The 14,605-nt window shown below is 51.3% G+C and overlaps 1 protein-coding gene across 2 annotated transcripts in view; it reads left to right on the top strand.

Annotated features, from left to right (window-relative positions):
- Positions 1-232: 232 nt before the first annotated feature.
- CLTCL1 (clathrin heavy chain like 1) overlaps positions 233-14,605 on the top strand; it is a 330,795-nt gene continuing 316,422 nt past the window's right edge. For both annotated transcript variants that reach the window (XM_078667862.1, XM_078667861.1), the window contains exon 1: positions 233-418. In XM_078667862.1, the coding sequence (XP_078523988.1) occupies positions 377-418 (42 nt within the window). In that variant the 5' untranslated portion in view covers positions 233-376. The remainder of the gene's footprint in view (positions 419-14,605) is intronic.

Genomic DNA, 14,605 nt, shown 5'->3' with positions numbered 1-14,605 from the left:
GGATTGTAAAACTGTCGAGACCCGCAGCATGGCGGCCGCTGTGAGCACAGTTCACTTCACAAGTGAGCACTCTAGTGTTCTGATTAGAACTCCTGCTGTCTGCCCCCAACTCACATCCTCACCGCGCCTGGTACAGCTTCGTCACCGGTGCGCGCACTGCGCATGCGTCTGTCTGCATCCCTCGGTCTGCACTGCGCAAGCGCACACCTGCATCTCCCTCAGGTCCGCACTGCGCTTGCGCCTCCCCCTCCTTCCTTCAAGCGCCGCTGTCTCCAGAGCCGTGACCAGAGCGGGCAACGGAGCCAGCCGGTCCCCCAGAGCACCCTCGCCTCCCCTGGTACCCCGCGCGGCCTCTGCCGCCCCACGCTCCGGAGCCATGGCCCAGATCCTGCCCATCCGCTTCCAGGAGCACTTCCAGGTGAGGGGGCGTTAGGGGACATGAGAGGGCAAAATGAGAGGATGTGGGGAGGGAGGGTGAAATGTGAGGGGGCAAAATGAGGGGAGGGAGGGTGAAATGTCAGGGGGCAAAATGAGGGGAGGGAGGGTGAAATGAGAGCGGGCAACATGAGGGGTTGTGGGGAGGGTGAAATGAGAGGGCAAAGTGAGGGACGTGCGGAGGGAGAGATGTGAGAGGGCAAAATGTAGGGAGATGTGAGAAGCAAAATTAAGAGGACGTGGGGAGAGTGAGATGTGAGAGAAGCAAAATGAGGGGAAATGGGGAGAGAGATGTGAGAGGGCAAAATGAGGGGTCATGGAGAGAGTGAGGGCAAAATAAGGGGGTGGTGAGATAGAGGACAAAATGAGGGGACATGGGGAGAGTGAAATGTAAGGGCAAAATGAGGGGACATGGGGAGAGTGAAATGTAAGGGCAAAATGAGGGGACATGGGTAGAGTGAGATGTAAGGGCAAAATGAGGGTACATGGGGAGAGTGAGATGAGATGTGAGGGCAAAATGAGGGGGTGGTGAGATGAGAGGGCAGAATGAGGGGACATGGGGAGAGTGAGATGTGAGAGGGCAAAATGAGGGGACATGGGGAGAGAGATGTGAGAGGGCAAAATGAGGGGGTGGTGAGATATAAGGGGGCAAAATGAGGAGATGAGGGGAGAGCTTCGAGAGGGCAAACTGAGGGGATGTGGTGAGGCTGAGATGAGGGGGGCAAAATGAGCTGGTGTAGTAAGACAGGAGAGGGACAAAGTGAGTGGGACGTAGGGATTGAAAGGGTATACGAGAGGTAATGTGGGAGAGAGATGAGAGCCGCAAATTGAAGGGACTCTTAGTATGTTGCATGGGGCAGAGAGACTACACATAGGGTACTTGGGGGCAGTTCATATGATGGGTCATTTGATTTGAGAAAGTTCGCAAATGCACATGGACGTCTTGGTGCTAACATTAACCTGCGGTTCAACCCGGTCCAAAAGTACCTTGAAAAATCTCCTCGACCTAACTGCAACCTACTAGACCTCTGTCTCTGAAAGCGGAGCAAATGTGACAAAATAAGATTTAAAGGCATCTTTATTGCTAATTAACTTTGTAAGTATTAAAAATGCCTTTAAATCTTATCACATTTGCTCCGTTTTCACAGACCAAGGACAAAAGTTAGTTTGTCTTCCTGCTTGCCAAATTTAGCTTGCATATGCGAGCGGTCGAGTGGATTTTTCGAGCCCTGAACCATTAATACCAGAAGAGGAAACAGATAAAAACTATAAAGACAATGGGAGCCAAGATTTTAAGTGTTTCTGAAAGTTCATAGGATTAGACTGATTTTTTTGTGTGCATGGGCAGTCTGTCCCAACGTTGACAGGTGAAATAGGCAAAACTTATATCGCCCCACAAAGCCTTCCTAATTCCTGGAACAGCTTGTAGCGATCGCAGCAGTCTATTCGGAGAGTCTGCCTACATTTCTTTTTAAGGTACTCTGGTCTAGTTCCACACAGTGCTTTGGGTACTATAAGGTGATACAAATAGTGGGCATGAGAGGTTGGCTTGGAAAGGTTAGGTGAGGATCATGGGATGGGAAAGACATGAGAAGGGGAACAGGAGGGGAGTTCGGAGAGGGGCACAGTGAGAAAAGGTAAAAAGTGAAGAGTGGTATCTATGAGGGAGAGACATGAGAGGGGGGAAATGAGAGCATAGGAAAGAAGCTCGGAGAGGGGCAAGCTATGGCTACGTAGGGAGGGGGAGCTATGGGGCAAATTATTGGAGATGCGTTGATACAGGATTTGAAAGAGGGGCAATCGAAGGGGGAGATTTGAGAGGTGCAAAAGAGGGACAGCTATGAGCGACGCAGACATGAGTATTAGGTTGGCAATAACCGGGTACCTAGAAAAGAGACGATATGAGAAGTACAAAATAAGAGGGTTTAAGAATTGGCAGTGGAGAGAGAGATGGACTTGTGGCATAAAGGGCACAATTGGAGCTATAGACGAGGGGCTTAGTGGCAGGAAATATGAGGGGGTTATGGGAGGGCGGAAGTAGGGCGGACATTGGTTGTGCACTGAATGAGTATTAGAGGGGGAAATAAAGGGTAAGTATTGTGATAGTATAAAGGGGAACATTAAGTGCAGTCTCGGGTATGGGAATGCTGCACATTTAAGGATCCTAGGAGGGCGTATTTGAGAGGGGCATGACCTGGTATATTGGAAGGAATATGGGACCTATCTGGGGAGGGGTATGTGAATGGGCATATTGAATGGGGGTGTGATGTGAGGGGTTATTTGAGGGATGTGACTATGGCCTAAAGGAAGCTACCAATTAGATTTTGGGTTTTTTAAAGCGTTCTTATGCCCTGAGGCATCTTGGTGCTGATCTGAGCAGGAGAGGGTGCTGGAGTGACTGAAAATGCTGTAGAGCCAAATGTTTATTTTTTCCTAAAAATAATAAGAGTAGGGGCTATTTTTAGATCAAGAGGGAGTTCATTCCAAAGGAGTGCAGTGTTTTTCACAAAGCCTCTGCCACCCCAGGTGGTCAGTCCGTGTCGAGGCACGACACCTATTTTCACGAGGCTGGATCGGGGGCCTGTTAGGAATATACCAGCAGAATGTACTTTTCAAATACTCAAGACCTGTTCAGGTCAACGCCTTATAGGCAATCCATAGAGATTTAAAAGCAGCTTGCTTTTTCACTGGAAGCCAGTGGAGTACGGTCAGCGCTGGGATGAGCAGATTGACATTTAAGCAATTTTTTAAGCATTCTAGCTGCAGAATTTTTTCCTGTTTGCAGTTTCTGCACGAGATTCGCTTGCAGACTAAGATAGAGGCCTTTGCATTAGTTAATGTGTGAAAGTACTTATACAATGACCATTGTTTTCAGAGGGTCTTGAGGAATCAGGTGTTTGGTTTTCCTCAAAGTTTTTAAGATAAAAAATGGAGGAAGAAATTACTGCATTTGCCTGGTTCTTATAGATTGATCCGTTGTCCAGCAGGACTCCTAAGTTCCTGACTATATTCTTAGGCATGGGAAGATTCCCCGTATCTGAGGGCCAGCATAAAAGGGTCCAAAAGGATGTATTATGGCCAAACAGCGTCCACCCCCGTTTTAGCTGAATTTAATTTAGGGCACATTTTGGCCACTGTTGGACCTGGCCCTCTTGGCAGGGTCATCCCTAAACTTTTTGCCTTCCTCCAATACTCTCTCTGACCTGTTTTTGTTGGTTTAATGACTCTGGGCACTTTACCACTGCTGACCAGTGCTAAAGTGCATATGCTCTCCCTGTGCAAAGTGTATATGTGATTGATGTCCATGATTGGTTCATTAAATTTACTGTTAGTCCCCAGTAAAGTGCACCAGGAGTGCCAGGGCTTGTAACTGCCAATACTGCTAGTGGGCCTGCAGCGCTGATTGCGCCACCCACAGAAGCAGCCTTAAAATGTGTCTAGGGTCTGCCATTGCAGAACCTGCGTGCAGTCTGGTACTGTCATGCTGGCTGGGCAAGTGCACACACTTGCCAGCCCCTAAACCTTCCCTTAACTTCATATTAGTCACCCCTATGGTAGGCCCAAGGGCAGGGTGCATTGTAAGTGTAAGGTAGGACATGCTCTGGTGTGTGTGGCATGTCCTAATAGTGAATTACTGCCAAATTCGTTTTTCACTATTGTGAGGCTACCTGTTCCCTTTAGGCCAGATGGGCTGCTGGAATTATTACACTCTATAATCCCAGCAGGCTCAGGGAACATGGTAGAAATTAATGTTTGGTATGCCTGAACTCAGAATAATAAAATACTTCTTGTAGTAAAGTTTATTTTAATATCCTGTGTTTGCAAATGCTACTTTTAGAAAGCTAGCATTTGCTTGCCTAACCATTTCAGCCCGCCTCTGCTTGGATGTGGATCTGACTGTCTGAGTTGTGTGAGTGACAGGGCTGGGAGGTGACAGGTGGTGAATGGCAGGATGACACCTTAGTGGGAGGTGGGAGTTTCCCTGAGCTATGCATCAGGCTGTGCTCTGCCACCACAATGCTGGCTCCGCCCCCCTGGGGAGCGACTGAGGACTCAGCCTGCACCTGGCCCAGGAAGGCCCGAAGCTTGTCAACAAAGTGCTCCTGACTGCCCCTGTCCACACAATGCTGGCTCCGCCCCCCTGGGGAGCGGCTGATGTGCCTGTCCTCACACTGAATGAAGAAGCCAGGAGTACCCACAACAAGTGCTCAGGGGCTGAGAGCAGTTAGGCAAAGGCCCCCCTGGCCTGTAAGAACAAAAGAAACTGGGTATAAAAGTAGGAGCCCTGCTCCTTGTAAATTAGATCCTGTTTGCGCTACAGAAGAAACTCTGCCCGAAGAGAAGGACCTGGCAGGACTACAAGGAGGAGTGCTGTCTCTGGCCTGTGTCTGGTGCCTTGCTGCAGAAGGAGAGGAAAGAAAAGACTACAAAAGACTTTTGCTTTTATTGAACTTTGTGCCAAACTCTGCTGAAAGATCTCCAAGGGCTTGCTGTGGAACTTGCCCCCTGACCAGCGCCCCATGAACAGTGGGCGCTACCCCCTGACAGAGGAACCGCTGTGAGACGCTGCTTTCCCTCTGCACGCCTCTCCAGGAAAAGCGGAGCGCGCTGTGACCATCGCGCTCTTCAGCAACGCTCTGGGTGCTGCCCTCCCTCTGAACAACGTGACTGCCGCCTGCTAAGCCCAGAAGCATCGTAAAGACCAGCCCAGCTGATCTGAGCACTGTGACTGGCCCCGAGCCGCAGCTCGCAACGTGAAGAAAGGCCGTGCCCGGTGCCTGCTTGCACCCCTTCGTGTCTTGTGCCCTTGAACCCGCCTGCCGCTGTCTGAAGAGCAGCTGCGGCGTGTGGGGCAAGAACGTCGCCTGGATTGACAGAGGCCTGCGCTGAGGATCGCTGCCCTCTGCGTGTGCCCCCCCCTTTGTGAGGAAACCCCGAGGCGCTTTGTGAAGCGCGACCCGGCCCGTGCCGCAACGCCAACCTCCGAGCCAGAGCCGAGCCGCCGCTCGCTCCAACCCCGGGAGGAAGACAACGCGACGCGGATCACCGCGCTGACCTGCGCCCCAACTGCTTCAGCCAAGAAAGGTACTGTGTCCTGCCCCGCGGTGCGAGCATCTGCTCTGCTTCGCTCGCACCGCCCTCTGCCTCGCCCAGCCCTCGGAGCCGCGTGTTGAGCGCTCCCAGGGCCCCCGCTCTCTCCCCCGCCAGCCGCGCACGGCCGTGCGGCTCGCACAGGGAGGCGGACTCTGACTCCCCGGCCGCCGCTCCCGCCAGAAGCGTGAGATTGGGCAGACCGGGCCCGATTTTCATACGCGGAGAATCCCAGGGGCGCAGAGAGGCACACGGATAGCCAGGGGTAACCCTTGCTGATCAGGAATCTTGCCTGCAGGACGTGAAAAGTATGTTGAAGAGCCTGTAATCCCTTTTTGAAGCACATAACTATTAAGAGCTGAATAAGAACTGTGGCACATTACAAGTAACTGGAATTTTGCAACTAACCTGAAAGACTGTATTTACAAGCTGCTGCTGAAAAGATATAAAGAAAATATATTTTTAATATAATACAGTTTGGTGTCATTGTGTGGTGGGTTGGTGGCGAAGGGTGTGATACTGCAAATGTTTAACCACATGTGCCCCAGAGATTAGCCTAGACTGCTTGCGCCACACTACCTAGAGGGTAAGCAGGGGTTGTTCTTGAAGGTAATCCTTTGCCCTGACTTGGGAGAGAGGGTCCCTGCTTGTCGCCAGTGTTGCACTGCGCCAACCAGAGACCCCCATTTCCAACATTGGACGCAGCGGTGAGGATCGCGAATTTACATTTGCAGTGTTCATACATTAACTATTGACCATTGCACAGTGATGACAGTCCAGTAACTAAGCCACAGACTTTTTTTTGATTTATGTTTTACTGAGAGAATCCCCATTTGTTGTGAAGTCATGCCTGGATCAGTCAGAATGGAGATTGAACCAGCAGGAAGCATCATGGATTTTGGTAGAGCCCTGTCGCCAGAGGAGTTGACGGACAGGAAGGAGGCCAGAATACATGAAATGAAGTTGGCGGAGCTGAAATTGAATTGCCAACTGGAGCTAGAATCTAGGAAGTTAGCCCTGGAAGAAATGAAAATGGAGCTTGCGCATGACTTAAGAATGAGGAAACTTGACTTGGAGCTCGAGGGGCGTGAGGCCAGGAGGGCTTCATCCCAGCAACAAGAAATATGTGTAGCTCAGAGATTGAGCTTTGCTGAGTTGGAGGTGGAGTCCAGCTCAGATGGTGGCAGCAACATTCAGGTATCTAGTGCAGACAGCATAGCGCGCGCACCTAGAGATGTGGCACCTGACTTGGAGGGGGTTAACTTACACCAGGAGGTTCAAGGGCATGAGGTAGCTCCAGTAGTGCGCAGCGTCCCTGAAGGGAATAGGGTAGCTGGCGTAGGAGTTCATGGTCCTAGTGGTGGGAGGGTTTCCCCCATGGTTGAGGTCCTGGTGGGTGAGTGTAAGGACTGCCCAGAAGAGTGTGGGTTGTGTGACAGAGACAGTTCGCTACTGTCTGGCCAGTCTCAGAAGAATGGTGTGGAGTATGTGGGTGAGGCGCTGGATGGAGAGGTGAAGGATGGTTTGGTTAACCCTGCTAGGGGGCTGTGTAATCCAATTGTGGGAGAGCATACTTTAAGTCCCAGTTTTCCAGAGCTATGCCAACACCTGTTTGAGAGTGAGTTCTCTGGCCCCAGGGAGCTCACGTTGGAGGCAGACCCTGTGGTGGATTCCAGAGGGTCTGGAGAGGCATTGGGGTGTGATCCTGTGGGGAATGGCTCAGGTATCTTCCAGCCCAGAGTGGTGGAAGTGGCGCAGAGTAGCCCAGCTAGGTCCTGTAGTAGTGAGAGGGGTGTAGGACCTCACGTCCTGTCCTTGAGGGGAAGGAGTGAGAATGGGTTTTGTCCCGGTAGTGCCCAACCTCAGTCTCAGAGCCTGGATGGTTCTTTAAGGGAACACCAGGTGGGGAGCCTAGGCTGTCCGGATGAGTCATCCTCTGAGGGGGATCCCCCAGTGGCTAGAGAGCGTGGAGGCTCTGTAAGCAAAGCTCCAGTAGTTCTGGTGTCTGGCAGTACCGCTCCAGTTGGGAGGGTGCAGAAGTCCAGAAGGAGGGGCGAGAGGGGGAAAGAGTCCCCAGTGGAAGAACCAGTGGGTCAGGGGCCAGCCAGCAGGGCTGTGTCCCCAGTGAATGACCAGGGGGACACCACTTCTGTCCTGGGGGATCTTCCCACACTGTCAGAGGGACAGGGTTTGGGAGATCTGCGCCAGGCAGACTGTCGCACGGCACATGAGCTATGTGCCACCCTCAGGGGGGGCAGGCGTGCTCCCCGGAAAGTCCTGGTGCGCCAGGCAAGTGTTCAACTGCAGGGTTGGGTCCCTGAGTTAGAGGGCCAGGTTCAGGTGTTGTCTGACCTGGAGGGTGGGGCCACTGTAATCAGTGTCCTGACCCATGTCACTTCTAGGGGTACCACTCCAGTGGGGAGTGGGCAGTACTCTGGAAGGGGGTGCAGAGGGAGGGAGTCCTTGCCTCTGACCCCGGTGCAGTTTGAGGGTTTAGACCCTAGGTTTAAGGGCCAGGTGCAGGGTGTCCCCCCTGACCTGGTGCCCCAGTTGCAGGATAGCACCCCTGAACTGGTAGGCGAATTGTGCAGGTCACCTGCCACAGGTGCCCTGACAATTCTGGAAGGGGGTACCACTCCAGGTGGGAGGGTACAGAGCCCCAAGGAGGAGGACCGGGTGTGGGAGAGGCCACCCCAGTCTTTGGTACAGCCGCCATGTACAGACCTGGGACTGGTGGGTCAGTGCCAGGATGTCATACCTGACCTGACAGGAGGGAGAGTGGACAAAGGGTGCCAAGCACCTGGGGTTACTGCCCCCCACTCTTTAAGGCCACAGAGGTTTGAGAGGCATGAGGCCTGGGTCTCATCTCTGACTACCGTCAGTGGCCGCTATGACTTGATGTCTGTCTGTTGGGACACACCTGTGAGCAAGTTAAGGTTAGAGGTTGCACAGGTGGTGTCCACAGAGGAAGAGAAGGGTGCCCCATGGATTAGCTGGGTGAACCCTGAGAGTATAGACAGAGGATTTGAAATAGGTACAGATTGGCGTAGAACTGGAATGTTCCCCTGCTGTTGCGGGCCAGGTCCATGTTCTATCGCCCTAAGCAGGGAAGCCCATCACAGTGGTGATTGGTCTACCCTGCGTTTTGGCTGGAAGGGGGTTGTGTTGGACCTGGCCCTCTTGGCAGGGTCATCCCTAAACTTTTTGCCTTCCTCCAATACTCTCTCTGACCTGTTTTTGTTGGTTTAATGACTCTGGGCACTTTACCACTGCTGACCAGTGCTAAAGTGCATATGCTCTCCCTGTGCAAAGTGTACATGTGATTGATGTCCATGATTGGTTCATTGGATTTACTGTTAGTCCCCAGTAAAGTGCACCAGGAGTGCCAGGGCTTGTAACTGCCAATACTGCTAGTGGGCCTGCAGCGCTGATTGCGCCACCCACAGAAGCAGCCTTAAAATGTGTCTAGGGTCTGCCATTGCAGAACCTGCGTGCAGTCTGGTACTGTCATGCTGGCTGGGCAAGTGCACACACTTGCCAGCCCCTAAACCTTCCCTTAACTTCATATTAGCCACCCCTATGGTAGGCCCAAGGGCAGGGTGCATTGTAAGTGTAAGGTAGGACATGCTCTGGTGTGTGTGGCATGTCCTAATAGTGAATTACTGCCAAATTCGTTTTTCACTATTGTGAGGCTACCTGTTCCCTTTAGGCCAGATGGGCTGCTGGAATTATTACACTCTATAATCCCAGCAGGCTCAGGGAACATGGTAGAAATTAATGTTTGGTATGCCTGAACTCAGAATAATAAAATACTTCTTGTAGTAATGTTAATTTTAATATCCTGTTTGCAAATGCTACTTTTAGAAAGCTAGCGTTTGCTTGCCTAACCATTTCAGCCCGCCTCTGCTTGGATGTGGATCTGACTGTCTGAGTTGTGTGAGTGACAGGGCTGGGAGGTGACAGGTGGTGAATGGCAGGATGACACCTTAGTGGGAGGTGGGAGTTTCCCTGAGCTATGCATCAGGCTGTGCTCTGCCACCACAATGCTGGCTCCGCCCCCCTGGGGAGCGACTGAGGACTCAGCCTGCACCTGGCCCAGGAAGGCCCGAAGCTTGTCAACAAAGTGCTCCTGACTGCCCCTGTCCACACAATGCTGGCTCCGCCCCCCTGGGGAGCGGCTGATGTGCCTGTCCTCACACTGAATGAAGAAGCCAGGAGTACCCACAACAAGTGCTCAGGGGCTGAGAGCAGTTAGGCAAAGGCCCCCTGGCCTGTAAGAACAAAAGAAACTGGGTATAAAAGTAGGAGCCCTGCTCCTTGTAAATTAGATCCTGTTTGCGCTACAGAAGAAACTCTGCCCGAAGAGAAGGACCTGGCAGGACTACAAGGAGGAGTGCTGTCTCTGGCCTGTGTCTGGTGCCTTGCTGCAGAAGAAGAGGAAAGAAAAGACTACAAAAGACTTTTGCTTTTATTTAACTTTGTGCCAAACTCTGCTGAAAGATCTCCAAGGGCTTGCTGTGGAACTTGCCCCCTGACCAGCGCCCCAGGAACAGTGGGCGCTACCCCCTGACAGAGGAACCGCTGTGAGACGCTGCTTTCCCTCTGCACGCCTCTCCAGGAAAAGCGGAGCGCGCTGTGACCATCGCGCTCTTCAGCAACGCTCTGGGTGCTGCCCTCCCTCTGAACAACGTGACTGCCGCCTGCTAAGCCCAGAAGCATCGTAAAGACCAGCCCAGCTGATCTGAGCACCGTGACTGGCCCCGAGCCGCGCTCGCAACGTGAAGAAAGGCCGTGCCCGGTGCCTGCTTGCACACCTTCGTGTCTTGTGCCCTTGAACCCGCCTGCCGCTGTCTGAAGACAGCTGCGGCGTGTGGGGCAAGAACGTCGCCTGGATTGACAGAGGCCTGCGCTGAGGATCGCTGCCCTCTGCGTGTGCCCCCCCCCCTTTGTGAGGAAACCCCGAGGCGCTTTGTGAAGCGCGACCCGGCCCGTGCCGCAACGCCAACCTCCGAGCCAGAGCCGAGCCGCCGCTCGCTCCAACCCCGGGAGGAAGACAACGCGACGCGGATCACCGCGCTGACCTGCGCCCCAACTGCTTCAGCCAAGAAAGGTACTGTGTCCTGCCCCGCGGTGCGAGCATCTGCCCTGCTTCGCTCGCACCGCCCTCTGCCTCGCCCAGCCCTCGGAGCCGCGTGTTGAGCGCTCCCAGGGCCCCCGCTCTCTCCCCCGCCAGCCGCGCACGGCCGTGCGGCTCGCACAGGGAGGCGGACTCTGACTCCCCGGCCGCCGCTCCCGCCAGAAGCGTGAGATTGGGCAGACCGGGCCCGATTTTCCTACGCGGAGAATCCCAGGGGCGCAGAGAGGCACACGGATAGCCAGGGGTAACCCTTGTTGATCAGGAATCTTGCCTGCAGGACGTGAAAAGTATGTTGAAGAGCCTGTAATCCCTTTTTGAAGCACAGAACTATTAAGAGCTGATTAAGAACTGTGGCACATTACAAGTAACTGGAATTTTGCAACTAACCTGAAAGACTGTATTTACAAGCTGCTGCTGAAAAGATATAAAGAAAATATATTTTTAATATAATACAGTTTGGTGTCATTGTGTGGTGGGTTGGTGGTGAAGGGTGTGATACTGCAAATGTTTAACCACATGTGCCCCAGAGATTAGCCTAGACTGCTTGCGCCACACTACCTAGAGGGTAAGCAGGGGTTGTTCTTGAAGGTAATCCTTTGCCCTGACTTGGGAGAGAGGGTCCCTGCTTGTCGCCAGTGTTGCACTGCGCCAACCAGAGACCCCCATTTCCAACAGCCACCCAGTCGCTAACTGCAGACATACAGTTACGAAAAGGTTCATCAATGCCTTGGTTAGAATTGGAAAGAGAACTATCTGGGTGTCATCGGCATACGAAACTTATGAGAACCCAAAGGATCTAATAAGTGCTGCCTGCGTGGTGACGTAGATTTTGAATAATGATGGGCTCAACGATGAACCCTGTGGGACAACACATGGTAAGACCTAGGATTCAAAGGTGTGTCCATCAGGATGAACTTATGAACCCTAGAGGTCAGGAAGGATTTAAGTAGGTCAATCGCCTGATGTTTAACTCCCAAAGTGCTTAAACAGTTGACCACAAGAGTGTACTGGTTAGGAACATAAAAGAAGATTCGGTTTTAAGTGTAGATGGTCAGGTGTGCCTCTAAGGAAACATTGAATGAGACTTTAAGAAGGTATGGGAGGGGTTTTGAGGGGACATGAAAAGTAGTCAATTAAAACATTTGATGGAGGAGTTGGGGATTTGGAAGGTGGAATATTGGGTGAAAAGGGAAGAAATATCGGAGAGGCTATGTGAAGGGGCAAAGAATGTGGCCACAAGAAGGAACAATGGTGCAGTTGAGGAGTATTGGAGGAGAAAGCACGAGGAGATGTAATACTGAAGTCATAAAGGAATGAGTTGGGCGTTCTGTAAGGGATCCTGGGATGGGTGATGTCAAGCTACATGGGGAGTTGAGTGGAATATGATGGGGTTGTATGAAAACAGGTACCTGCAACAGGAATGTACGAGTAACCGCAGGATCATAGATGATATGAAGATGTGAGATGAGACATTAAGGGTTGATAAGAGCAAAGTCAACATTTACTATGGCCATGTGTGAGTAGCTCACCCAGCACAGGTATTTTCTTTGTGGCTTGGGACTTATAGTGCTGATTTACATTTGAAATAAACTTGATTACAAACCTCACAAGTTAGAAAATAAAGCTTGTATTCTGAGTTACTTTCATGTGAACCTGTAAAACTAGAGAGACCTCTCCATATGAGAGGGTTACGTGGATAAGGTATGTGATACATTGATAAGTGGTGTACTTTTAAGCGGAGAAAGGTTGTAGGGATATAATGGGGTTATGCAAGGACACCATAGGGGAAGGGTTGTAATGTATATTTTTGAATTGTTTTATAAAGTACAAAATAGGCCATCGAAGTTTCAGAGCACTGTACTGCAAAAAATATAAACATGTAATTGGGTTATCACTGTGCAGAAAAGTAACATATGTTTTAGTACATACCTATGGTATGAAACCATATATAATGAGTTCACTATCACACTTTAGTTGAACAATGCAACATGATGTTGTTTTGATGGACATGGAAAAAAAAAGATTGAACTGACATAATACAGAAATATTTATCAAAAAAGTATGTTCGAAATTAAAGACAAGGGAACTTTTCAAAACCTATGGTGTACAAGCCGTCAAAGAAGGAGAGGTGACATACGAGTGAGGGTCACTTCAAGAGTTCTGATGACTCTTTATGATGAGGTTTGTAAAAAGTTACATGAAAGTGGGTGTCAGTTAATCATTTGATTGGGTAATTTAAAGGGTACATTTGGGGAGGGGTGAATACATCAAATTGGGTGAACGCTAAGCTCTGGTCGAGGGTATTTGAATGTAGATAAGAGAGAATGAATACATCACATGAGAAAGGGGTGCATGAGGGGGCAATATGTTAATATGTACATGGCAAATTGACATGAAGGAAATGCAAGGTAATGTTGAGGGCATGAATGGAGCTGTATGAGTGGTGGAATGGTGGTGTGATGGAGAGTTCTGAAAGTAGTCTTAATGTAGGTTGTGAGGTAGGGTCTGAAATGAAATGAAATGAAAAAAGTATTTAATAAAGCGCACTGCGACCAAGCGGCTTCCTGGCGCTGGGGACCTGATCAGAGCTCACAGGGGGAAACCAGGAGAACTAAGAAGGGAATGCCTGAGAAAAAAGGAAAGTTTTGAGGGCCTTACGGAAGTGAGTGTAAATGGGAATGGAGCGAATAGAAAGTGGGAGGCTATTCCAGAACTGGGGGGCAAGGACCGAAAACCGAGTCCCTCCCGTTCTGGATTTGCGAAAGCGGGGATGTGTAAGAGAGAGAGGGAGGTGGAACGAAGGGTGCGACTGGGGGCATGAGAGGAGATGAGAGAGGTGATGAAGGAGGGGGCAGAGCGAGAATGAGCCCGAAAGGCTAAGCAAGCCAGTTTAAAGAAGGATCTAAAACGAATAGGAAGCCAGTGAAGGGATTTGAGAGCGGAGGTGATGTGGGAGGATTTAGGAAGGGACAAAATGAGGCGAGCAGCCTGATTTTGGATGGCCTGGAGCCGGCGAATTTCGTAGGCGGGTATGCCCACGTACAGGCCATTCCCATAGTCAAGGCGAGAGATGACTAAAGCCATGACTATGGTTTTGAGTGCGTCAATGGAGAAAAATCCCGAGATTTTCCGGATGAGGCGGAGGGATAGAAAACAAGAAGACACAACGGAACTGATCTGACTATGCATGGATAAGTCATGACTGACTTTAATGCCAAGGGTGCGAACAGAGGAGGCAGGTGAGGGGGGGGGGCAAAAGAAAGGGGCCAGTGTGCAGGGGACCAAGGGTTAGAGGGACCACCAGTGAGGACAAGTTCCGTCTTGTCAGGGTTGAGCTTAAGATGGTTAGCACTCATCCACTCCGAAATGAAGGTTAAGGTGGAACGAAATTTAGAAAGAGAGTCCGGGGAAGAAAGATCGAAAATGAGCTGGAGGTCATCGGCGTAATTGTACAAAGAGACCCCCAGCCCAAGAAGGGAAGAAATGAGGGGATGATATAAAGATTAAAGAGAAGGGGGGAAAGGGAGGAACCTTGGGGCACACCACAGGTGACCGGGCGGGGAGGGGCAGAGAAACCAGAAAGGTGAACAGCCTGGGACCTATCCCGAAGAAAGGACGCGAGCCAAGATAGGGCCGCGCCCTGAATGCCCGCTGCGCCGACACGGTCGAGAAGAATGGAGTGGTCAACCGTGTCAAACGCAGCGGACAAATCGAGAAGGACCAAGGCTTGAGGAAGGTTAGAGTCCGCTTTCCCTTTGAGTTCGTCCAAAACCGCAAGGACCACTGCCTCCGTGGAGTGGCCCGGGCGGAAGCCCGCCTGGTGGGACGCCAAGAGGCCGTTCTCCTCGATGTACGAGGAGAGGCAGGTGGTAACATGAGCCTCAAGGATCTTGCTGAGGTAGGGAAGAAGGGAAATAGGTCGGAAATTGGAGGGGAGAGAGG

Source organism: Lissotriton helveticus, chromosome 11 (assembly GCF_964261635.1).
Source record: "Lissotriton helveticus chromosome 11, aLisHel1.1, whole genome shotgun sequence".
In the NCBI taxonomy this organism is placed as follows: domain Eukaryota; kingdom Metazoa; phylum Chordata; class Amphibia; order Caudata; family Salamandridae; genus Lissotriton; species Lissotriton helveticus.
Note: the sequence above shows the minus strand (reverse complement) of the source record. Positions and strands in the feature narration are given on the sequence as shown.